The 26,169-nt window shown below is 39.4% G+C and overlaps 2 protein-coding genes and 1 long non-coding RNA gene across 4 annotated transcripts in view; 1 reads left to right on the forward strand and 2 right to left on the reverse strand.

Annotated features, from left to right (window-relative positions):
- Nucleotides 1-2,401: 2,401 nt before the first annotated feature.
- On the reverse strand, nucleotides 2,402-6,296 carry LOC125806208 (uncharacterized). The gene is made up of 2 exons (XR_007441499.1): nucleotides 6,147-6,296; nucleotides 2,402-4,670 (listed from the first exon to the last, which is right to left on the reverse strand). It is a non-coding gene; the product is annotated as an uncharacterized LOC125806208 (long non-coding RNA).
- A 501-nt stretch (nucleotides 6,297-6,797) lies between these two features.
- Nucleotides 6,798-12,711, forward strand: LOC125806200 (zinc finger protein 501-like). Its single transcript, XM_049486148.1, has 2 exons — nucleotides 6,798-6,925; nucleotides 10,373-12,711. The coding sequence occupies exon 2, from the start codon at nucleotides 10,497-10,499 to the stop codon at nucleotides 11,421-11,423; it is 927 nt and encodes a 308-aa protein (XP_049342105.1). The 5' UTR covers nucleotides 6,798-6,925; nucleotides 10,373-10,496; the 3' UTR covers nucleotides 11,424-12,711.
- A 4,529-nt stretch (nucleotides 12,712-17,240) lies between these two features.
- Nucleotides 17,241-26,169, reverse strand: part of cux2b (cut-like homeobox 2b) — a 200,382-nt gene continuing 191,453 nt past the window's right edge. The window contains exons 21-22 of one of the 2 annotated variants that reach the window (XM_007247184.3): nucleotides 25,074-25,350; nucleotides 17,241-24,133 (exon numbers count right to left, since the gene is read on the reverse strand). In XM_007247184.3, the coding sequence (XP_007247246.3) occupies nucleotides 23,335-24,133; nucleotides 25,074-25,350 (1,076 nt within the window). In that variant the 3' untranslated portion in view covers nucleotides 17,241-23,334. Of the gene's footprint in view, nucleotides 24,137-25,073; nucleotides 25,351-26,169 lie in introns of both variants that reach the window. The other variant, XM_015605300.3, reaches the window with a different exon arrangement.

Raw genomic sequence — 26,169 nt, forward strand, 5'->3', positions numbered from 1 at the left:
GGGAACAACTTTTCAAGTTCCAGAACAATTAAAGCTGTACTCAGCTGTTTTGTTCAATTTAAATTTAAGTTGCTTTTAAAATAAAGCTTATTTATAGTAAGCCAAGTCAATTCGTGTTATTGTAAATAATGCATATGCACAGGACATACAGATGACTGAAATTACGTTACTCTCCTTCCCAAAGTTACAACAAGTACAGCAAGATAAAAAATATAAATATAAAAGAATCAGAGACACTAAATGTACAATACAACAAGGTCACAGATATACGTGAGACACAAAACAATAGTGCAATAGTGATGGGGACTGAAGAGGGAATAACGGTACCATTGTAAACAGAACCGTATAAACCGTATAAGCCAATTGGTTCTACTTACTAAAAAGTTTTGACCTCGGCGTTTTGTGTTTATTACTTTTAATTGATATCAGTGTCAGACTAATTAATTACATTTAACCCAAAGACAATTAAACCAATAAAAATTCCAGTGCAGTGAATCTCCATACCTGTCAAGTTTTAGATTTAAAAATAAGGGATATTTTCCTCCGTCCGCTTAAAGTCGTCCCACCAGCCCAACGAAAGTTCAGTATCTCTTACATTTTAAGGCAGGTTTACAAAAAATCTAAAATAACCACATGTGAACCACTTACAAATTACAATTAGATTATCAGAATCTGAAATGTTGTGGACATTCCTACATATGTCATTCTTTTAATACAGCCAAATTAAAAACCCTTTTCTAGATATTAAAAAAAGTTAAGATTTCATGTCTTTTTTGCCTTTAAATGCACTCTTTTATATTATATATATTTTTTTTTATTTAATAGATTTAAAATTGAACAAAGGGTGCACAAATTCTGCAAAATGACTGTAGGTGACCTAAAAATAGTATTATGAGCTTTTACTAAAAGGCAATGGACCACACATATTCCATCAGTAAAAATTAGTCCTAAGTGGCCTACACAATTAATAATTTTTAAATAATACTTTTTTCTTTTGAACACTACTGATCAGTTCAGTTAATTTCGGTCCTCTCCACATTTCTAGTACGAGTCACAAGCTGTAATTTTTTTATTTTAAAAGGTTTAATCTGTGTGTTTTATTTCGGAGACGAGTATTTTTAAGCAGCTATCAGAAAAATCTCATCACAGTTTACATGATTAGCCTACCGAAAAATCGCTGAATATCCAGATATGTTTTAACATCAGCAGCTCCGACTAGCTGCCTGAACTCACAGCGACGGGGGGCTTCCCCACGCTGACCCTCCTTTGCAAGCTGATTGGCTGTTTCTCCTGAAAGGCGGGACTTTCTCCTTGAACCGGCTCCACGATTGGTTAAGAGACACAGAGCGGTCAGTGCCCTGTCTCCTCAATAATATATATTTTTAAATCTTAATATAATACGGGAAATTTACGGGAAAATACTAATACGGGAGGACGGCGGGAAAGAGGAGTTAAATACGGTAGTTTCCCGGCCAAAACGGGAGACTTGACAGGTATGAATCTCTGAAGAAGAGAATACCCACTTGAGAATCTCTAAAGAGTTTGCAGACACTAGAGGGCGCGAGTCTAAAATTAATGGGTTCATATCGGAGCAATTGAGCAAAATCATATTATATTTATAAATCAAACAATATCGAATGTTTTTACAAAGAGGCATTTTCATGCTTTTATACTTCAGGTAAAATCAGCGTGCTTTTACTGTTACTTCAGAATCCACTTGCCAACCAGTATTTTGTTAAAATATTTAAAACATAATACTTTATTATTCTTTTTCATGGTTATATACTTTATAATCATGGACAAAGAGTTAGATGGTATTTTTAATTGTAAAGTTTTAGCAGTTTAACTCTCTGTACATTGAGGATTCACTAGCAGCTCCATCTAGCATTATGCAGTCATAGATATAACATTTATGATTTAACGGGGGAAATACATTTTTATTTATTTAAAATACTCATTTTGCTCCTCCACGGGCATTTCTAGAACAACGCCCGCCAAGGTTCCCCGATATTTGTAACTGTGGACGAAGAAGCTTGCCCCACACCAGTCAATACATTAAGAACTATAGCTAGACACTAGCCAATCAAAAAATAGCATCGCAGTATCCGGGTAAAATGTACGTGATCCAACCAATAACTTTCCAAGAAGGCGCTGCAGACCAACACAGGACGACGCGGGGGCGCCATATTTAAAGAGCGTACATTACAGTAAGTAAATCTCATCATACGATTATGGGTTTTGTACTTACATCATATAATTAACCACAGCTGATTTAGGAGAATATTGTATTCAGCTAATAATGTTAATTATCAGTAACTATCAGTATCAGTAATTTCGGCAGCCATTTTTCACACCCATTTTAGTTCTAGTGTTGCACACAAAAAAGGAAAACTCATGGTGATTTGTTTTGATCTCGTTCTTTACTGGGTACTTGCCAAACAAAAAAAATACACAGACATACTAATAGACCATTACTCCCTTCATTTTACAAGGCCTTCCCTTACCCCTGTACTGAAGGCCTCAAATGGAAAAGATAAAGGGAAAGGTAGAGAGAGAGAGAGAGAGAGAGAGAGATCACAATGTAACCAGAAATCACAAGTCGATGAAAAAAATGTTAAAGAGTAGAGGTCAGGTCTTTTTTGCTAATTTAAAAATAGCAACACTGATAAAATTTCCATAAAAACAAAATACTAAGCCATTGATTTAAGCGTGTGACATATTTGGGCTAGTTTAAGCTTCTGATGGGCGAGTTTTAAACTGGCAACCCTGCACACACCTGTGCGCTGACACCCCCCACCAACACCACCCATGCTCTTCCCTTCAAAAACCTCAAAAGCTGCAAGCCCTGTTTTTGTGGTAAATATATATTCACTTCTTTGTTTGGTTGATGCACAGCCAACAAGGAATTGTGCAAGCCTTATTTTTGTATGAGATTACAAAGATCTTGATATATATATATATATATATATATATATATATATATATATATATATATATATATATATATATATATATATTTAAGCCCATCAGAATGTTGATGGCTAAAAGAATAATTTAATTCCTTTAATAGTAGTTGTATCAAATGAATCAGGGATCTTCATGCTCTCTGCTGTCCTAGGTGATGAGCCCGTCTTTTGTTAAACAACAAATTTCCCATTTGGAGGCTGAAGTCATCACTTTGACTTACACTACTTCATACATCATTCAAACTGCAGACTTGTTAATCTAATTTTGTGATGTGTGTAATTAGCATTGGATTTTGCTGGTTCCCCCAACAGGAATGAATAGGTGGCAAATGATTTTGCACCCTGCAATTTTAAATATTCCCTGAAACCAAAATAGCCTTTCTCCACCTGACAGCAAAAGTAATTCCGTTCAGTGAAGCAGTTGCTGCGAAAATCAAACCAGCTTCAGCCGGGGAATACGAGGCTGCAAATATAGAGCCAAACAAATCTGGAGCTGCGAATATCAAACTTCAGCCTCATGTGTAAAACAATGGAAACATATGACTTGTCAAAGTTACATTAACAATATGTGGTCCTATTAATAAGTCTAGTCAGTCTATAGATCTGCATATCTGATATTATTACCTATCTGTAAATTTATCACAGCTTATATTAATTTGGTTGTTGACTAATCTGTGGATTATTTTGCAGATTAGTTGATTATTATTTCTGTCATGCTCTTTGTGTGGGCCCCAGATCTGTGACCTAAGATGGTTAAAGAAGTGTTATTGCAAATTTCTGTTACTGCTCTCAGTGCACTTGTGTCCCTTAAATGAATTTGAATGCCGAAAGCTCTTCTCACATTCTGAGCAGTGATATGGTTTCACGCCTGTGTGAATGCGCCGGTGTACTTGGAGAGTACACAGTAATTTAAAACTCTTCATGCAGTCTAAGCAGTGAAATGGTTTCTCTCCTGTGTGAATGCGCTGGTGGTTTATTAGACCACTCTTTTGAGTAAAAGTCCTGCCACACTCTGAGCAGTCATACGGTTTCTCTCCTGTGTGAATGCGCTGGTGTGTTTTTAGACCACTTCTCTGAATAAAACTCTTGCCACAGTCTGAGCAGTAATATGGTTTCTCTGCAGTGTGAATGCGCTGGTGTTTGTTGAGCTCACTCTGTGTAATAAAATATTTCTTACACTCTGAGCAGTAATATGGTTTCACTTTTGTGTGACTGCGCTGGTGTACTTGGAGAGTACACAGCTGATTAAAACTCTTCTCACAGTCTGAACAGTGATACGGTTTCTCTCCAGTGTGAATGCGCTGGTGTTTTCTGAGGACACACTGTTGAGCAAAACTCTTCTTACAGTCTGAACAGTGAAAAGGTTTCTCTCCTGTGTGAATGCGCTGGTGTGTTTTAAGAGTACTTTGTAAAGTAAAACTCTTCCCACAGTCCGAACAGAGATACGGTTTCTCTCCTGTGTGAATACGCCGGTGTTTTTTAAGATCGTTTTGTATAGTAAAGCTTTTTCCACAATCTAAACAGTGATGAGTTTTCTCCTTTCCTGGACTTGGCTTCATAATTTCTTATCTTTTGGATATCTTGTGATCAACCTCTTTCAGGAGTTTAAAACTGTTCTTTATGTAATCCTCTGACTGGTTGTTTGTGGAGAAGCAAAGTCCACACTAGGGGCAGGAGAAGACTTAGAGTGGGAAAACATTCATCCTGGAAAAGAAAAGAAAAAAAAGTGAAATGCAACAAAATAAGGTCATTGAACTGCAGAGAATACAATACAATATACAGACAAAACTACCGGGAGACCTTCATAGTACCTTACAATCTGTACTAGTAATCCATTCTAAATGAATAAGCATTATAATATTGAGTTGGGGTAACCCCTGCAGCTGCAAAATGTATGTATTGGAAATGCCACTGCTGTACTGCATACCAGATGGTGCTGGGCAATATAGACATGGCACAGCAGTATAATTCAGCCTTAAAGAAGCAGTGTGACTTTTTTTATCTTCTTATTCTAAATAATCCAGTGCAGTTTGCTGAGTCAGTAAAATAATTTATAGAATGTTTTGTTAATGGTGTTACAATTAAATACTGATATTTTTACCCACCACAAAACTTTTACCCACCACAAAACTAAAATAACAGAAAAGGCTATTTCCACAATACAAAAAAGTACAAATACAAAAAACTTTCTACATTAAATTATAAAAGGATGTTTCCAAACATACTCATGAAGCAGATTTAGCAAAATCTACTGCAGTGTTATAGAAAAGTTCTATTCTTCTGTTTTAGAGTGTGTTTTGGTATTATGCTGTTGCTGCTGGATGCATAAATGTCCTTTTGGGATCCGTCTGTCTGTCTTTCTGTCTGTTTTAGGGCTGTGAATTGCTTTAAAAAACTGATCACACAGTTTGGCTGTGGTAATTAAGTAATAATACACTTGAGGTTAATGCTATAACTGTGATATTGGCACTGCCGTGCTGCGGTCGTAGGCACAAGGCTGCAGGCACAAACCACGAGTGTATTATTGTGATTATACCGCAGTTCTATTCCACTGTTTAATTAAAGATTTTGAGTTAAAGAGGATGAGAAAAATACAATCTGTTTGGTGATGAACATTCCCTAAGTTAAAATAGTTCCATTGCTGCTCTGTTTGTAGCTGTGCTGTTTGGCTTGTAAGCGCTGCAGCGTTGCTAGAATACCTGTATGTGGCGGAGTAATGCATAGAGAGCTTTGGTTACAGTGCATTACTGGCTGGTAACAGCACTCACATAATCTTTCAGCCAATCACACTGCAGGGTACCACTGACTGTGGTATAATTGATCACATTTTTCCTTATTAATACGAAAAATTGGGATAATGCATATTAAATGCAAAAAAAATAAGTCAACCAAATTCAACTTTATTTATATTAAAATAATAGTAAATAAAACTAATAGTATCTCTTTTAACTTTGAACATATATTTTTCTTTGTAAACTATACCAACTAAATAAAAAAAAAGTCAGACGCAAGAAATGCTGTCTAGCTACACAAACTGGATTATGTGGCAGGAAGGCACCCCGTTTTGTCTGAATCGGATTGTTTAGTGATTTAGCCTTAAATTAGCCTTACTGGGCTAAAATGCTAACAGCTCGTTATAACGCAGCTGAACGCTCGTATGGAGCAGTGAGCGGTTTATACCTCGGCGGAGGAGATTCGGGTATAGACAGCTTCATCAGTACATCAGCCCACAGCAGCAAGACATCGAGACATCAGCAGGTCCTGCGTATAAAGACATGCCCGTTTAAACCAGCCGGGCTCCGTTCATGTCCTGCTGCCGGTGTTCTGTCGAGTTATGCTACCCATCAATACGTGCTTCCTAAAGGCACTGCGCATGCGCTGTCCTACACATTTTAATTATTTCTCGTGTTTTTTTTTGTTGTTATAATATTTCTGTTTTGGGGTGTTTTGTGCTTTAAACAAGCTGGAATCACTGTCATTGCACAAAAGTGTAAATGTAAATTAATTATAATACATACAATAGTTATTATTATAAAAATTACCAAAGCAGTTTGTAATGACCGAATGCTACATCTACTGGGACTTCTACTGGGAACCCGCTGTAATATAGTGCTTTTTGTATTTGTACAGTTAAATATACACTAGGGCAGCAAGTTTTGACAAGGTAGCACAACTCGACAGAACGGGGCTCCGGTTGTTTAATGCACCCAGGTAAAGCAGAATTACCATAAAAACACCTGAAAACATGAAGCATATATCGACGAGTTGCACAATTTGACAGAACACCGGCTCTGCTCCACCTCCTCCACTGCGTTGATCATGAGCCAGTGTCCCCCTCCAGTCCTGTTGGGGCGATAACTCTGTGACTGTGGTTCCAGTATCTCCAGTAGAGCGAGAAGAAGCTCGTGCGCTGTTCAGTCTGTTGTGCTGGATAAACATAATCAGCTGGATTGTGGAAGGTATGGAGATTTCTGACCCTTTATAACAAAAACTACAGAGGTCGTGTCCTTATTATGTAGTCTGTATCATGCGCTTATGCTATTATTTGGAGCTCCAGTGTTGTGTCAGGTTGTATTACCCTGTCAAAACATACTCCTGCCGTGTCTTAATGCTGCCTTCATTTCCTACGATTTTGTAAGTAACGTTACATAGTAGCCAACAAAAACTCTCTGGAAAAATAGGATTTCCTCCGTTTGCTTAACCTATTTTTATGTTGCTAAAACATAAATGTCCAATATATTTACAGTTAATGCAAACAAAACTAGTTAACTAACAGAGCAACCGATTGAGATAATAGATGAGTGATATTTTAATTTTAATTTAAAACAAGTAGCCTATTAGTAGTATGAACGTATCCGATTTTTACGTGTGGATGAGAGTAAATCAAAGTCAAAGTCAAAGTGTTTTTTATTTGTCATTTCAGCTATATACAGAGTACACAGTGAAACGAAACAACGTTCCTCCAGGGACCATGGTGCACATAAACACAGTGTAGACAGAACAATAAGTGCAACAGTACAAAGTGCAGACAGACAATACAACACAATACAGACAAAGAATAATAAATAACAAGACAGTGTGCAAATTATGCAGTGTGCAAAAAAGACCAGTGAGGTAGTAATTACCTCTATTACACAGTGTGCAATAGAGTCCAGTGAGGTATAGTAGGGTTTTTAGTGCTTCCATTTTCTGGGGTAAGTGGGGTAAGAGTGTGTGTGCATGTACAGAAAACCATCAGTTCAGTCTCTGCAGTTGAGGAGTCTGATGGCTTGGGGGTAGAAGCTGTTGCAGAATCTGGTCGTGCTGGACCGGATGCTGTGGTACCTTCTTCCCGAAGGCAGGAGGGAGAACAGTTCGTGTGAGGGATGGGTGGGGTCATTCACAATGCTGGTTGCTTTGCGGATGCTGCGGGTGGTGTAAATGTCCATGATGGAGGGGAGAGAGACGCCGATGATCATCTCAGCTGTCCTCACAATACGCTGGAGGGTCTTGCGGTCAGAGACGGTGCAGGTCCCAAACCAGGCAGTGATGCAGCTGCTCAGGATGCTCTCAATGGTCCCTCTATAGAAGAGTGTGAGGATGGGTGGAGGGAGACGGGCCTTTCTCAGCTTCCGGAGGAAGTAGAGAAGCTGCTGGGCTTTCTTGGCTGTACAGCTGGTGTTCAGGGTCCAGGTGAGGTTATCTGCTAAGTGGACACCAAGGAACTTGGTGCTCTTAACAATCTCCACAGAGGACCCGTCGATGTTGAGTGGAGAGTGGGTGTGTTGTGCTCTCCTGAAGTCAACAACCATTTCCTTTGTCTTGTCCACATTCAGGTGAAGGTTGTTGACTGTACACCAGTCTGTTAGCCGCTGCACCTCCTCTCTGTATGTTGACTCGTCGTCTTTGGTGATGAGACCCAGCACGGTTGTATCATCGGCGAACTTGATAAAGCTGTTAGAACTGTGTTTTGCAGCACAGTCATGAGTCAGCAGGGTGAACAGCAGAAGACTCAGGACACTGCCCTGGGGGGCCCCAGTGTTCAGTGTGATGGAGCTGGAGGTGCTGCCCTCGAACCGGACTGACTGGGGTCTCCCCGTCAGAAAGTCCAGGATCCAGTTGCAGAGGGGGGTGTTGAGGCCGAGCGAGCTTAGCTTCCTGATGAGGTTCTGTGGGATGATGGTGTTGAATGCTGAACTGAAGTCTATGAACAGCATTCTGACGTAAGTGTCCTTCTTCTCCAGGTGGGTGAGGGAGAGATGAAGAGTAGTGGTGATGGCATCGTCCGTGGAGCGATTGGGACGATACGCAAACTGCAGGGGGTCCAGTGAAGAGGGCAGTTGTGTCTTGATGTTCCTCATGACTAGCCTTTCGAAGCACTTCAGGATGATGGGTGTGAGTGCAACGGGACGGTAGTCATTGAGGCAGGACACTGTGGACTTCTTCGGCACGGGGACGATGGTGGTGGACTTGAGGCACGTTGGGACAGTGGCGCTGCACAGGGAGATGTTGAAGATGTCCGTGAGAACATCTGTCAGCTGGTCTGCGCACTCCCTGAGCACTCTGCCGGGGATGTTGTCTGGTCCTGCAGCTTTCCGTGGGTTGACTCTGCGCAGAGTGTTCCTCACGTCCACTGCAGTCAGGCACAACACCTGCTCGTCCGGCTTGGGCATGGTCTTTCTCACCATCGTGTTGTTTTGTGCCTCAAACCGTGCATAAAAGTTGTTCAGGGCATTAGGGAGGGAGGCATCACGTTCACAGGACGGTGGCATTGTCCTGTAGTGCCGCGCATGTGATAAATGATTAAAGGGTAACGAAACCCCCTGATTTTAGCTGACTCCTCAGCTTAAATTTTAAAAAGTAGTAGTTTGGATGGGTCACTGGGTGATGTATGGGTTTAGAGGTGGGGCAGGAGGGAGAGCTGATTGGGCTATACTGCAGCAGTAGCAGCAGTGTGCCCCTAATAGCGGTGTGGTGCAAATGGTTCAGTGTCAAGAGGGGGGTGGTATTCTTGATGATTGATTGATTTGCATATTGTAAGTGTCTGCATACCAAAGTACCTAGTACACGGACACATTATCCTCGGCTATAGCACAGCTGAACGTAAGTAGGCGCTGCAGATGCAGAAATGACCGCAGTAAAGATAAGGAAATGTTTCTAAAAAATTTAAGCAGGACTGGTGTGTTCAGTTACTTCAAAGGAACACAATTAAGCTATTGATGAATGAAAAAAAAATATGGTTTAGGGTTTAGTGTCCCCATTAGTAAATACAAGTTTGTAGTGGCATTCATTAATAAAATGTAATTGATGTGATTAGATTTTTTTATACTGTAGTACTGGCAAACAGATTAAAACAGAAAGCACAGATTGTATAATGCGTGCCAGGACAGACTTGTAAGTCAACGCATGCACTAACTGCTAAGTAGACAAATCGACATGTCGACGCAACACTGGCTGCATTTTTTCTGGTTGAAAAGCTCAATGATGGTTACAGTTTTCAGACAAATGTAGCTAATGATTTATTTTTTATTGGCAAGTTTTGATCCTTATTTACAAAAAACAAAAAAAATCACATTTTTTTTGTATTTTATCATGTGCAAGTTATATATATATATATATATATATTATATATATATATATGGACATGTTTTTTGAATTTAGAGAATATTCCTATGACTGACCAGTGTTTCCACTAAAATACAAATAACACAAACTAACATTTAAATTCTGATTGATTCAGTAGAGGATAGATATATAAAAGCTTTTATGGTAACATGAACATGTATAAGTGGTTTTATCTATTTAACCAGCCTGACTTATTATTATTATTATTATTATTATTATTATTATACTTGTTATTTTCAACAGTAAGACAACCTACTCTTGTTCCTTTTCTATAACATTTATTTTCTCATTGTCTCTTCCAGAATGAATGCTGCCCTGTTCAGAAGATTTCTGAAGAGTTCAGTGTTAAGCTGCTAAAACAGGTTAATCACAAGGCATCCAAAACAATAGAAGATACATCCAAAAGCTGCTACATCTGGCAGAAAAATGAAGAAAGGTAAAAGCAAGGCAAAAACTCATCACTGTTCAGATTGTGGGTGGAGTTTTTCTCAACAGAGTGATCTCAAAAAACACCAGCGCTCTCACACCGGAGAAAAACCATTTCTTTGCACAGAGTGTGGAAAGAGTTTTACTCAGATAAGTAATCTCAAAGCACACCAGCGCATTCACACAGGAGAAAAACCGCATCAATGCTCAGACTGCGGGAGTAAGTTCTCTCAACGGAGTGATCTCAGAAATCACCAGCGCATTCACACAGGAGAGAAACCGTATCACTGTTCAGACTGTGGGAGGAGTTTTACTTGGCAGAGTGAATACAAAAAACACCAGCGCGCCCACACAGGAGTGAAACCATATTACTGCTCAGACTGCGGGAAGAGTTTTAAAGAACGGACAATGTTAAAAAAACACCAGCGCATTCACACAGGAGAGAATCTGTATCACTGCTCAGACTGTGGAAAGAGTTTTAATCGAAAGGAAAGTCTCCAGCAACACCAGCGCATTCACACAGGAGAGACACCATATCACTGTTTGGCCTGTGGGATGAGTTTTAGTCAGCTGAGTATTCTCATAAATCACCAGCTCACTCACACGGAAGAGAAACCCTATCACTGCTCTGAGTGTCAAAAGAGTTTTAAACGACAGTGTCATCTTCAACGACACCAGCTCGTTCACACAGGAGAGAAACCGTATTACTGTTTAGAATGTGGGAGGAGTTTTAATCAACCGTATAGTCTCCAAGTACACCAGCGCGTTCACACAGGAGAAAGACCCTACTACTGCTCAGAGTGTGACAAGAGCTATAAACATTTAAAATCATATAAGAGACACAAGTGCACTAACAGCAAAAGTACACTCCTTGAAGACACTTCCTCAACCATCCCAGTTCCAAACTCTGATCTTAAAGTAGAATAAAAGAAGAGAACCCCCCCCCCCCCCCCAACACTTTATTATTATTAATTGTTTTACAGTTAATCCTGGAGGGATGTATGATATTTAATCTAATATGACACAAGGACGCAAAGCTATAGAGATGTGGGCAGTTACAGAGATACCTCATGTTGATGGTTGTGTATTGGGAGTGAATTTGTTTCCTTTAAAGAGGGCAAAACTTTTGCACCCATTCATTCTCATGAATTTCCTATAAAAATGCAGAGCTAGATGTAAACTTGTGTCTGATCAAAAGCATTATGGATCACTCAATCAGGTAAGAAAGCCTGCGGTTGGACTGGTGTCTTTATGCTGAAAACTGCAGGAGCTGTGTAGTAAAAATCTGGTTGAAAAATAAGAATTATTAGTAATAGCAAGAAGGGTATAAACCAAAAAACAGTACAGTTGTGATTTGCTTTGTAATTTTTTATGTTGTCTTAAGTTCTAATGTGCTTTAAAACGTAGCTCACAAAAGTGAGTACACCCCTTACATTTGTAAACAGTGTGAATTTGCTGTGCCCTCAAAATGACTCAACACACAGCCATTAATGTCTTAACCGACCAAAGTAAAAATGGCCAAATTGTGCCCAAAATGTCAATACATTGTCTAGCCAGCCACCATTGTTTTCCAGCACTACCATAACACTCTTAAGAAGGCAAAATGGCTAATTGGGCAAAGTTTGGCCAGTTTCACTTAAGCCCTATCCAGACATATTTCACACTTCTACTCAGTGAATAAACTCTTGCATCTGGACTGCAACTAAAAACAAAACAAAACAGGAGGATCAGGGAGTTATCAGGCTTTATCGGTCACATGACATCTCTTTCAGTAGCTCATCCATTTCCACTGACTGTGGACAAATAGGTATTTTATTAAACGCTATTTTATTAAAAGGTGACAAAACTCAGAAATGTGAGTCCAGGGGGGACTAAAATTAACAGAGGACCACAGAGTTCAGCGAAAAACAGTAGGTAATTCAGCCTGTCATTTTCTCAGAAGATGTCTGAGAAAAACACATACATGGTCGTTCTGGAAGGGAATAAAATCACAGAGGACCCCCCCCTCAACAGAGAAAATTAACCCAGGACCCACTGAGAAACTAATCCCATCTGGACAGGGGGTACTCACTTTTGACTGCTTTTAGACATTAAAGGCATAGCAAATTTACACATTACTGTTATACAAGCTGCACACGGACTACTTTACATTGTTTCAAAATGTCATATCTTTGGTGTTGTCCCATAAAAAGGTATAATAAAATATTAACAGAAATGTGAAGGCTGTGGAAGTATTATTATATGGAATATTTGTAATATATTCAATGAATTTGCAAAATGAATTTAATTCTTTGAATTTACATATAGCTAACATAAAGGTAAATTATGTCTGTTTTAAATTGAGAGAGGGCCAAGAAGTTCCATTCTTGAGTCTCCACGTCTTTGGATGAACTGTAGAACAGATTTAATTCTCTTTGTCAAAGTCCCCTGATGAAAGGTGCTCCCCACACATAATAAGCATTATAATAGTTATTTTTATTTAAATGTTCATTTTTACCCTGCAAGAAGGCAATAAAAGCTATACAAATAGAATATAAAACAAGATATACATATTTAATATGTTAAGTAACGTTTTATACAAACAGAAAATATAAAACCGTAGTGTTGAATTAGTTGAATCGTTGTAAAACTGATGTGTACAAGGGGTGCTAGAGGGGTATTAACCAGAGCTCTGATCTGTAAAGCAGTGGAACTGTGTTCTCTGTAATGATTGAGCTACTTCCAATACTTGTTCAAATTCCAGGGCAAAATATTTCTTCTAATCATATTTTAAAAAATCATTATATTAATTGTGTTTTTTAGTGACAACAATCAAGTATTTATTGCATCACCTTAATATTTAATCAGCAGATCAGAACAGATATTTAGTGACCAGTAAAGCTCACTGGTTTATTTGCTTCGTGGTAAAGTGCAGGCTGTAATCATTTATTTCATCCACCAGATGTCACTCTTCTCCTTCGAAGCTATTTCGGCAGCAAGATCGCGCGCTCTGTCCCGAAAGATATTTCCGTCTAAACTGTTTTCCGGTGGCTGCGTGTACAGTGAAAAAGAAAACGAGGATCTAAGCCCTGGGAATTAGGCCAAACATGCAGTATATCATATGTGACATTTCCAGGGTCATTATACTAAATATCAACAGTAATATTTGCTCTTATGCTGTACTTTGATAGTGTGAGATACTCTGACTTACATCTTACATTCTTCATTTTCTATTTTATTTATTAAAGCGGCAGTCCGTATTATTTTCTTACTAAACTGAAAGCAGAAGCATTTTTGAGTGGAGAAGGGATAAAATATTGTGTTTAATGGTACCAGTGTGCTGGAATGACCATCCCTGCTAAGCCTAAAATATTCGTTCTAAAAACTGGGGTCTCGGGTCGCTTTTCGTGAGAGTTCTTCAGGCCACTTCACGCGTATTTACGTTACGTTACATGTACAGCCTCTGAGGATCCGGCTCAGTTTTACGGTACGTTCACACTGCAGCGGCGCAAAGCATTTTTCACTTCGCCCCCCACTGTTATCTATGGCTCTGGGCAGTAGCAGCAAAAAGTTCAGATATTTTTAACTTAACGCATCACACCAACCACAGGCTGAAATACAGATTGAGAAAACGAGGAGGGTCGCTGCAGTGTGAATTTAGGATAATTCAGTTGGTGAAACTCAGACCTCAGTAGCTCATTGTGAAAACAGTGTGGCTACAGAGCTTTCTATAATTCTAAACATGCAATACTAAACATAATATTTAAATTTGCCCTCTACTAATTATTATTTATTGCTCTTACAATGCTATATATATATATATATATATATATATATATATATATATATATATATAGATAGATAGATAGATAGATAGATAGATAGATAGATAGATAGATAGATAGATAGATAGATAGATATAGATTTACACTAATGCTAGTGTTTTACCAGCTGCTTAGTGAAGGCAACTGTTTATTATTCTCACATGCTCATCAAAGAATGCCCTCAAACTGCCATAAACTGTGAATTAAAAAACAGGGTTATTCCACCATTATATTATATTGATTTCTAGATTCTTAAAACTTGTTTTCTTTGCATTATTTAATGAAAGCTCTGCATCTTTTTTTGTTATTTTAATTTCTAATTTTCTGCGCATAAATGCTCTAAATCAGGGGTCCTCAAACTACGGCCCGCGGGCCGCATACGGCCCCCTGCGCTCATTTGACCGGCCCCTTTAGCTCCAACAGCAGTACCTGCTCCCTGGCCCCTCACGCAAGCAGCATTAGCTATACGGGGGGAAAAAACAGTAAAAAAAAATGACAATTGGCCATCGAGTGTCTCCGTAGACAGATGAAAAAAACAGAAGGCTATTTCCCACGGTAATCAGACAACATACTACCACTCGCTCTGTGCTGTTCGCATGAGCTCTGAGACTCACATCTGACGGAATGTCGAGGAAAAGAAAATCGACTCTGAGTGCAGGGTATTTAATCAACAGTGGACCTCTGACTACCTTTTTGTGCAATGTAAAGAAAAGGCTGTTTGTCTCATATGCCAGGAGTCAGTCGCCGTGTTTAAGGAATACAACCTGCGCCGCCATTATGAATCGCGCCATAAAGACAAGTTCGGCTGTCTGACGGGGCAGGTGAGGACAGACAAAATAGCAAAACTGAAACATGTGTTGGAGACTCAGCAAAATTCTTTTATAAAGCAAAAACACCTAAATATATCATCAGTTCGAGCTAGCGTTCAAGTGGCCAAGCTAATAGCTAGCAGTGGAAAGCCGTTCACCGACGGAGAGTTTGTAAAACAGTGCCTGGTGGCGGTTGTCAAGGAGATGTGCCCAGAAAAGGCGGACCTGTTCAGCGCGGTGAGTCTATCCGCACCCACAGTTACACGGAGAGTAGAAGAAATGGGCGACAATTTGCACCTTCAACTGCAAACTCAGACAAAAAGACTTTGCTCCTTTTCACTGGCTCTTGACAAAAGCAACGTATGCGTGACACGGCGCAACTGTTGATTTTCATCCGCGGAACTAATGATAAGTTCGAAGTCACAGAGGAGCTTGCTGGACTACAAAGCATCAAGGGAACGACAACAGGAGAGGACATCTACAGGAAAGTTCACCAAACGGTGGCGGATTTAGATCTGGACTGGGCTAAATTAGTGAGTGTTACCACGGATGGTGCGCTTTGAAGTAAAACTGGGTCTCCTCCTTAAACATGTGAAGGAGAAAAATTTCTGCCATTTTCCCACTACACAGAGTAACAAACATGGAACCTGACATTGACAGTCTTGTCAGCCAGAAGCAGGCTCACAGTTCACATTAACTTATGGAAAAGCACTGTATGAGGTAGGATAATGGAAATTATTACTTAATAAATCATTAAAATGTCTGCATTGTGAATTACACATATAGCATATATTATGCAACCAGTATCACATGATAAATAGTTTTTAATGTTTATTGTTAGTCCGGCCCCCCAGAAGACTGAAGAACAGTGAGCTGGCCCTTTAGTTTAAAAGTTTGAGGACCCCTGCTCTAAATGATAAATGTCCGTAGTTAATTTTACTCAAACATATACCTATAAATAGCAAAATCAGAGAAACAGATTTCTTCCACACATCCTCGTTCCTCATTTAATTTTAGATTCTTTTTCATCATCTTATTTTAATAATGTCTAAATTAAACTTGTTAAAGTTAAAGTTTTTTTATTCAGAGCGTGTATACAGCGTTTTGTGTAAATTTCGGCTCTTTACTGTTAAAATCTGCCACCTACAGGCGGCCGCGTGTAACTGGACCAAACGTGTAAAGGTGGTGTGGTAGGCGCGGCGCGGTACAAGTATAGGTCTCTGCTGACCCCCATAGGATTCAATTGTTTCTAGAGCGGTAAAGCGGTGCGTCGTTGCCACGGAGCAGAGCGGAACGCGGTCAAAGTTCAACATGCTTCAACTTTGACCTCGCGGCAAGCAGTACAGAAAACGCATGACGTGTACTCAACCGACCAGGGAGAAACTGTAGCCCAAACAACAATAAACACAGACAGAGGACCGATATTAATGATTAGTGAACACTCTCAGCTGTACAACACTTCCCTAAACTCATATAGAGATAACAGGAGGAAGAGCAGAATCAGAGACTCAAAACTACAAAACACTGGTTGCAAAGGTGACACGAGTTTTAGAAAGCTAACTTTAGTGTTGTTTTTAAAATTTCTGAAATGCAGACCTTTCTCTTAATAAAAATAAAACACACTATGAATTTTAACCTCCCATTACTCCAAAATGCCACAGTAATATCTCTTGAAACATATAGCTTAAATACATATGAATGGGATGTGTACAAATATAGTGGTGTGATATAATAACCCATTGATTTTCATGTTTTATAGGACACTGGTCTTATATACCACCAAATAGGCAATTGTCCTACATTTGCCATATCATTTATTGAAATGCTGTTACTATAATGAATAACTGTTTGTCAAGAGTTCAGTTGTGTGTGTAACTTGATGTTTGATTTTATTTTATAGGAGTCCAAATTCTGGGCCCAGTTTCCCAAAAGCAACTTAGCATTAAGAACATCTTAGCATGGAAATTGTATGCTCAGTGTGAAGCTGGTTGTTTTTTTTTTCAGTTAAAGATGTATGCTGCCCCAGTAAAAGAATTATAACTTAACTCAACTATAAGGCATACTTTGAAGGACAATAGAGATGCAATTTTTAGCTCATTATGAGAAAAACACACGACACGAAAAGGTTTTATACAATAATGTACTGTATTCAATGATGACTTGATACATATGATTAAAAGACACATGACATTTTTTTGCCCTCTCTTTAAAACCAAAGCTTAAGTGCTCTGCCCATTAAGGTGATGCGAAATGAGTGCCAAAAATGTGTAAATCTGTAAAATGTCACAAGAAAAGACAGAGAAGGAGGAAGAGGAGGAGGAGAAGGAGCACGGGGGGAGGGGGAGAGGTAACATCTCTTGCAGGGAGCGAGCACTGCTGTCTCGTTTTTTGCTCAAAAGAGGAACAACACTTGAGTACCAGCCTCCTGCATTAGCCTGCCTTAAAAGCACACATTCGCACATTCTGACAGCTCTTCTGTCAGCGTCTTCCTAATACGGTCATCTACTCTCTCTGTAAGCTGCAGCAGCTTCACAACTTCAGGACAACTTTAGGACAGTAATTGCGGCGAGGACTCTGTGGTACGTTGGTTCACAATACACTTAAGCACCAAAGGAACAGTATGTTATGGCTGAAATCATGTTGAGGTAAAGTAAAACCCATCAGTCTTTGTGTAACATACTTCTCAGGCTCTTTTTGCACTGTTCTCTCAACAGAGTGTCAGTCTTCTGGTTCCAATTCCGGCATGCAGGGGAGCGCTTCTCCAGCTCTGAGGAGCGCAAGTGCTGATTTCCCGGTATAATTACAAAAAGACAAGGTACAATTTCTTTTACAAAGGAAACATGGGGAACAAAAGAGCATGCAATAAATAAATAATCCAGTGTAGAGATGTTAAGGTAGATAATAAAATTTAAATGAAAATAGATCTTGAGAGTTGTAGGAAAAGGTAATCTCATTCATGGGATGGCATGTTTGTTGCATGTTTGTTGCTGTGATGATCTTCTCATCTCTATTGCGTCTCCAACAACACTATGATGTGGAGGGAGGGGGGGTAAGTGGTAAAGTGGGCAGTTGCAGTGGTTCGTGTGGTACCTGGTGGCCTTGTTCAGTTTTTTTTTGTTCTTTTTTTTTCTATTTTGTCTTTGACACAATAATCAATCATTTAAAAATGTCCGTATCCCTTAAGACTCGAGAAAGTAACATACACTGTAAAAAAAAATGTCTGTAAAATCTACGGTGAAAAACTGTCAAACAAGACAATAAAAGTTTGTAAATATGCTGGAAAATGTAAGATTTTCTAGCCACTGTGATATTATACCTATTTTTGTCACATTAAAGAATATAAAATTACCGGTTTCCAAAAAAGCTTTTGTTACATTACAATTGTACATTTTATGGTGAAATTTTGGCAACCACAGCTGTCAGTATTTTACTGTACATTTTACAGATTTTTCCTTACAGTGTATCTATCAGATATGGTCGAGATACTTTCTGAATTAAGCAAACTGACTCAAAAAAAATGAAAAATTAAAAGACAAGCACCACAATTTTTTATGATCCTGAAATAGTCGGGCTTTCAGCACCTCTCATCTTCAGCTAACAGCTATGCTCCGCTCGCTCTGAGCTTTCCATTTTAAAATAGGCTGAAAATGGAATTGAATTCCCCCGTGTTCTAGAAAAACACAAAACAAAATTAAACGAAACAAAAAAAGAAAAAAGAAAGGAACAGCGGTCATGAACAGTTAAAGCTGACCAGTGATGTGACCTGACAGGTTCTTGTAAAGCTTAAAGAAGCAAGACTACCCTGAGAGAAGTTTCTAGAACATGGGCAAGCTTGCCAGACAAGGTCTGACTCTGTGTGTTTGGTTAATATAACTGTACACTCTATTTAAATATATCAGCACGCTAGTGTTCGAGAACCCCTACTGTTTCTCAGTAAATGTGTAATATTTATATATCTATACATGTGTTTATATTTCCAATCCTCAGAACTAGTTAGACATGTGCAAGTGTTAACTACCGACTTCAACAATACATCAAGGCAAAGACTTGTGGAACACTAGAAGTTAGAATAATTTTCATACTCAAACTTTTCTCAACTTCACAATTTTTAAAACGGTAAGTGCTGTAAGTATTTCTCGTACGAGGTATTGAAGACCTATACATATTGAGAGAGAGAAAGAGAGAGAGAGAGATAGAGAATATAAAGACAAAATAATTCCATTAGGAAAACTCTTGTACAATTGTAGTAATTGTGTTAAAATATAAATAAAATCAAATAAAAAAACAGCACTTCAGTAACCAGCAGCAGAAGGGCCCAAAATCAGGCTTATTTCTAGATCAATCAAATGCAAAATAATAATAATAATAATAAAAAACAATTTCATTTAGGTGCTTCGCTTTTTATAGCTGTTGAACGTGAATGTGAACACAGGACTTTTAGAGCTGTTAGAGCAAAACAAACAGTGTACCACAGCCGTGAATATAGCCAAAGGCCACCCATCAGCCATTTCACCCAACAGTCTTAAATTTAATTCATAAATGCCATTTTGCTGTATATCAACATTTCAGCATGCCTGTCCTGCATGTCCTGTTTCCCCAATAGTAGTAGGTTTTGTTCATCTGTTAAAAAAACAAACAAACAAAAAAAAAACAGTGAAACTAATTTTTGCATCTTGCCCCACTTCTATATCAGGATACGTTCACATTATCAAGCTGAAGAAAATCAAATCCGATTTTTTTGATTAATTGTGAATTGTGGAATCACTTTTAAATGTGGTTTTAGAATGGACACGTATCTGATTATTTGACATAATTGGAACAGATTTTTGGTTGTCGGTTTTTCCTTTACAGATGTTCTCAGTGCTGGAGTGATGGAGAAACATCTTTGCAACATTACTTTAGCCAGACTCCAATCTCTATGAATAGGGACAGTGGTTTCACAAAACATGATTTCTTTGTTTGTTCAGGCTACGGCACTTTCTTAGATCTGATTGGGTCATTTTGTTAAAGGGTTAATCTTTAAACAGATCTCCACTAGTTCATATTCCAACCAGTGACCTGCACCTCATTTAGAGCTTTTTCTGTGGATATAAATAAACATAAGTTCACTTAGTGTTCATCTTTGCAACGCCACTGGGCGGCACACGAGGCCAGACTCTGTTTCTGCTGTTTCCTGTTAATCAGATCTGATCAGTGGTGAATGAAAAAATCTGAATTGATTTATGGGGCTTGTAATGTGAACGTAGCAAAAGAAGCTGAAATAAACAAACAGTAAATGAGCTACAACAAATTGGCTAAGATGAACAAATCAACAAACCAACAGTTTGGTAAAGGAGACTATGTAAACTGATTCTGTTTCATTTATATATTAAAAAAAAAACAAAATCATAAATGTTGGAAAATGTTGGTCGCATAAAATTATCAGGTTTGGGTGCTCACTCGCTGCAATCTCAACAGTCGTGACCTTACTCCCAGTGCAAAATATTTTGCTGCTGTCCTATCAAAACCTTCTAGCTTAAACTTTTTTAAGTTTACATAATTAAATCATTACAACATGAACAAAATTATCCAGAGTGGTTTGGTCTGAAATGTTGTATTTAAAGGGGCACTAAAATCTCTGATGTTTGCTGACTCCACCCTCAGTTCAAATTTGAAAAAGGCTATAAAAAAGGAAGGGTAGTTTGGGAGGGGCACTGGGTGATGTATGGGTTTAGAGGCAGGGCAGGAGGGAGAGAGATGAGATGGTGAAATGCAGATGGTTGGACGTCAGCAGAAGGGGGGGGCGGTATTAACAGAAAAGCTATTACAAAAAATGTCCTCAGTGCAGAGACAGTTTGTTCAAAAGATGTTTATAAAAGTGCACATAGGACAGAGAGGATGTCTTACATGTAAGAATATAAAAATGCCCTTAAAAAGTTATTTTAGATTAATTATGTACACCAACAGACTAAAAGTAATAGGACAGCAGTGTGTAAATAGATCAAAAACTGTTACAGCTTGGGAATGCCCAAACCTCTATAAGTTGTGAGGTGTTATCTTGTAAGTGAGGCTGAAGACTATGCAGCGTGCTCATGGTAAGACAACATGAATGATCAGAGTTTGAGTGAGGACTGATAGTAAGTGTGAGAAGGAATTTCTGTAGTTGTGCAGGCATTTTATATTTCTTGATCCACAGTGTAGAAAGTCTAAGATTTATGGTTGTGACTGGTAACATCTGGTCAAAACTGTCTGTGTGAACAGACAGAGACAGAAATCACATCCATGTGCAATGCACAGGAAAAGGGGGCACAGAAAATGGCTAAAAAGTTTTTGTGCCTTAATTAAAAGAATTAAAAGTTTTAGACTGTGGATTCAGTGATTTTTGACAGTACATTAAATGGCCTTATAAAATATCACTCCAACCTCTTGTTCCCATCACCACCACTGTAAAGAAATCTGAGTTGGTAGTATGATTCTGTTCGGTACAGGGAAAAAAATTACACTAAACCACTCTGAATGACTTCTTTTGAATTATTTTTTTGTAGAATTAAAATGAAAAAAGTAATATATGCTCTCTATATTACTGCAGATTAGTTCATGTCCATTAGTTAAGTTTAAAATGCTAGTTTTTTTGTGAATTGATCAAAATTGAAGTTTTGACCCAACAGCAGCGATACAGAAGAAGGCATATATGTTGGAGGGTACGTACGTGTGGATGATGGCAGACTTACAGAAACATACCCACAGACACGAGGACTAAACAGAGGGAACCTGAGAGGAAGAACAAGGGCTGGACGGACAGAGCGAGAGAGTGAGTTCATAATGAAAAGGGCTTGATTTTTACACCTGAACATGTGCATGCTAACAGACCCCAGCTGACTAGCCTAGCCCACCAGATTCTCTCAAAATGATCTTTGAGGCTTGTTTCAAGCTTATATATTTATATATTGTATCAAGAGCAATATATTGTAACCATTTGGGGGCAAAGAACTTCAAACATTGAATCAGGGATCAGATCCCCGGTTCAGAACTGTGACTGTGAGGTAACCAGCCTTGCCTTGGCCCACGTCAGCAGGAAGAGATCAGATCAGATCAGATCAGATCAAAAAAGATTAAATCAGTGCATCTGGGGGAAAGTGAGGTAAACAAACGCAAAATAAATGACTGAACACAGGGACGTTGCTCTACAAGTGGCAGATGGCTCACTCACTTCCAGGTGCACCAAAGGCCCTATTGTAAACCTTAAAGAATCCTTAAAGGAGAGAAAATAAACAAGAACAATTAAAAAAAAAGAAAAGAAAAAAGATTCTATCTTTAAAACATTTTTTTTTTACAATTCCTTTTTTCTTACTTTTTGCTGAAGTTTTCCAACGTTTTCCGTTTTTTATCGCTCAAGTATATCACAGGTTACTAACTATAGAGGATAAGAGGGTAAGTTGAGTACCATGCTACATCTTGTTCTGAGAAGGCTATTGCAGACAATTTCTACAGCACGTACAACCACACATTATACGCTTGTGTAACAAATGTTCCAAAACATGTCACCAAGAAACTAAGTACATACGCATTGTTCACTATTTAGAGTCTTTAAGGACTATCCCTCAGTCAGTATGAAGTTTCTCACGTCACTTGACTTTAAATGTCCCGTCTTACAGACAAAATCTGAAAAATTGCTATTCAAAAAGTAGCAAATTTGGTCAGTGTCTCTTTTTTTTTCTTCTTTTTTTAAATAAGTAGTGCTTTTTGATGGCTTAAGACAGAGGTCTCATATGAAATAATCTCACCCAGTGGCAATCTACAGGACTTCAGTGTGCATTTCATGACACCATAGCTGCAAAGTCTTCATGTCAAAGAGGATTTTTCTCTCCTTCATTGTTTAAAACACAACAGCTAGTGCTGTAACATAGAATTCAAAGTAGGATCCTTTTATCAAAATACCTAAACACGTTTATAAATATGTTTGTTTTTCTTTCTTAAAAGTCTTTGACGGGGAGATGACTGAGTTCTGTTTTTTTTGTCTGTGAGTTTGAGGGTTTCACTCTGTTTAGTTTTTTTTTTTTTTTTATCTGTGTTCCTTGTGAGGCCACCCAGACAGGCAAAAAGAGCGGAGCCAAGCTCCAAATGCTGGGAGAGGAATTCTCTCCTCAATAACCTATTTTTTCCCTTTTCTCCAGACAGAAAACAAGTTCTCTTAAAGAGACTTCAGAAGAGACTTCAGTGTCTGGGACGAGAGTTAGCAGCTTGGCCTTAGAACTCCCACTCGAGGGTCTCCTCGCGGTTGGCGGCTCGCTCCAGGCGGTGGATGATGTTGTTCAGGTTGGCCATCTTCTCGTTGCGCCTCTGAGTGCTCTTGCTGAGTTTGGGGTTGTGCAGGGACTGGGGGTTGTCCAGGCCGTAGCTGGGGCCGGACGGGGCCTCGTGGCTGGAGTTAGTGCTTGTGGGGGGTGCGTTGGGTGGAGACGGAGAGATGGGGGCAGAGGAGGAAGGGACGGGAGAGACGGACATCATGAGGCCGGGTGAGGAGGCTGCGGACGGGGAGTTGAGGGACACCTCCAGGCTGCCGCGGCAGGTCTCCGACGAGGCCTTGAAGCTGACCGGATCCACTGGCGATTTTTCAAGGTCCTCACTGCTCCTCTGGACGCCCTCTGTGGACAGAGACCCTGGGTAAAGGCCCTGGACCTGGCTGCTGCCTGCTTCGTCCTCCCTGAAGCCCTGGGGGCAGTGTGGGGGCAGAGCTGGGTCCCTGTAACTGGATTCCTGCTCCTCTCTCTCAGTCTTTAGCTGGGGGAACTGGATGCCCATGGAGGAGCAGTTTGCCTGTCTGACACGGAGATCTTCCTCTTCCTCCAGCTCGCTCGTTTCTTGTTTGACGGCCAGCGGCCTGGGTCCGTTGCTGAGACGGCGGCCAAGAGCCCCCGGGGTCAGTTTCCTTTCATCACTGTCGGAAGCAGGACTGCGGACCACCGAAGGAGAGTAGTTCTGGGGCTCTGCATCCAGGTCGTTGTCCTGGGGGCCCTCCATGAGGACCTCCCGCCGCATCCGTGACCTGCTTACAAGTGGACAGTTGAGACCATGCAGAGTTAGGCATCAAAGAGAGAATGCATTACCAAAAAGACTACTTGAGTTTAGCCAATCAAATGAAATCACATTGTTATTTTACAGCCATTGGCCACAAGATGGAGCAAGAGCTCCGTCAAAGAGTCACATCAGACTCCCAAAAGAAAAGTGCTTCCCAATCCTAATCCTGGACATATTTTTATGTTTTCCTCTCATCAGTGCACAGGATTCAACTCATTAAGTAATTAACAAGACTCTCATGTGCTTGGTTTGATGCTGTACAGTAGATCAGTATTTCCCATCCCTGGTCCTGGAGAACCACCTTCCTTCCTAAGTCCCCTCAGAGTTAACAGAGGGTGTGTTAAAGCAGGTAGTCCCCTAAAATGTGCAGGACAGGAGGTACTCCAGGAAGATCAGAATTGTGTCAAACTGTGCTATAGAGAAGTTTAATAAGTTGTGTTGGAGTTCATAAGGGTTCATAACTGGACTATTCCAGACTTTTATGTAGATCTCTTAAGCCCTATCTGGACGGGATTAGCTTCTCAGGGGGAAGTCTGTGAAAAATATCTCACACTTCTACTCAGTGATAAAACTCTTGCATCCAGACTGCAACTAAAAACTGTTTTTTTTTTTCTCGGCTTTCTCAGTCACATGACATCGTGATTTTTTTTTTTTTTAATCGCTGTTGTGTTTACATGGATCTCCATGGAAATGTGTTCCGGACAGGAATAAAATTACAGAGGACCCCACCCGTAAAAGAGAAAATGACCCCAGGACCCCCTGAGAAACTAATCCCGTCCGGATAGGGCTTTAGTTTGGTTTAGTTTAGTTTGTTATACCAACTAAGATCTGTGTTTTTATAACATAATACCACAGTGTTTTTTAAAGTGCCTGGGTGAAGTTGTGTGGCTCCACAGCTCACTTCTGACCTGTAGTTATGGAACCAGTTGATGACGGTGTTGGTTTTGAGGTTGAGCTGGGTGGCCAGCATCTCGATGGTGTGCTGGGAGGGGTAGGGCTCTTGGAGATAAGCTCTCCTCAAAGCCTCCTTCTCCTCAGCAGCCAGCACCACTCTGGGCTTCTTGGCCTGGCTGAAAGGGCACAGCTCCATGGGGGCCAGGCCTGGGCTGATGCAGTCGGATCGAGCGCCTGGGGAGTCGCTGTCTGAGCCTGGACTCAAGAGGCCATACCGGCGTTTCAGGTAGGCTGTAAGAGATGCATAAAGAAAGAGAAGCTGTAAAATAATCATTTGGCAAAAAAAATTTTACTTAAAATAAACCTATAAATAGACATTTCTTGTTAGCTTCTTAAGTTCTGAACTGGACCTCTATTCCCTGGTAGCATCATTGTAGCGCACATTTGTGGATTAAGATTACTAATGATTGTGACCGGTGGTGTCTGGCTAGAACTGTCCATGTGAACACACAAGCAAAAATCACATCCACACGCACATCCTGCAGGTCAGTGCTACATTCTTTATCGTCCATGTCATAACAGGGCAAAAGTCATGGGACATGATAATAGTTTCAATTTTTGATTTTAGCTACCCTTGTGCATTTAAGTATGTATTTTTTAAATATACTAAACATGGAAAAGTACATACTTTTAGCATTAAAATAAATATGTACTTCAATACATACAAAATGGCTATTTTAAAACAACTTGTGGCAACTTAAGTATATTTAAATTGTAATTAGGCTATATTGAAATACAACATAAAAGCATTTGGTTGTGCTTTGAAGTTCTTTTTTCTCATAACTTCTCCAAACTTTAGTAGGTTTAAATATGTTTTTTTTTATAATTTCTTTCTTAAAGTATATAGCAAATTTACTATAACACGTGATGCATATATGATGCATATATTGTGTACACCTTAATGCTATTTGGAAAAAACTTCAGGAAAGTGCACTTTAAGCAGTAGTATTTAATGCCAAGACATATATATATATTTTCTATCAACACAATGTTTAATAAAGTATATTGTAAATGAGCTACTTTGCATACTGATGCACATATTGCCTAAAA

Source organism: Astyanax mexicanus, chromosome 12, assembly GCF_023375975.1.
Source record: "Astyanax mexicanus isolate ESR-SI-001 chromosome 12, AstMex3_surface, whole genome shotgun sequence".
Classification (NCBI taxonomy): Eukaryota; Metazoa; Chordata; class Actinopteri; order Characiformes; family Acestrorhamphidae; genus Astyanax; species Astyanax mexicanus.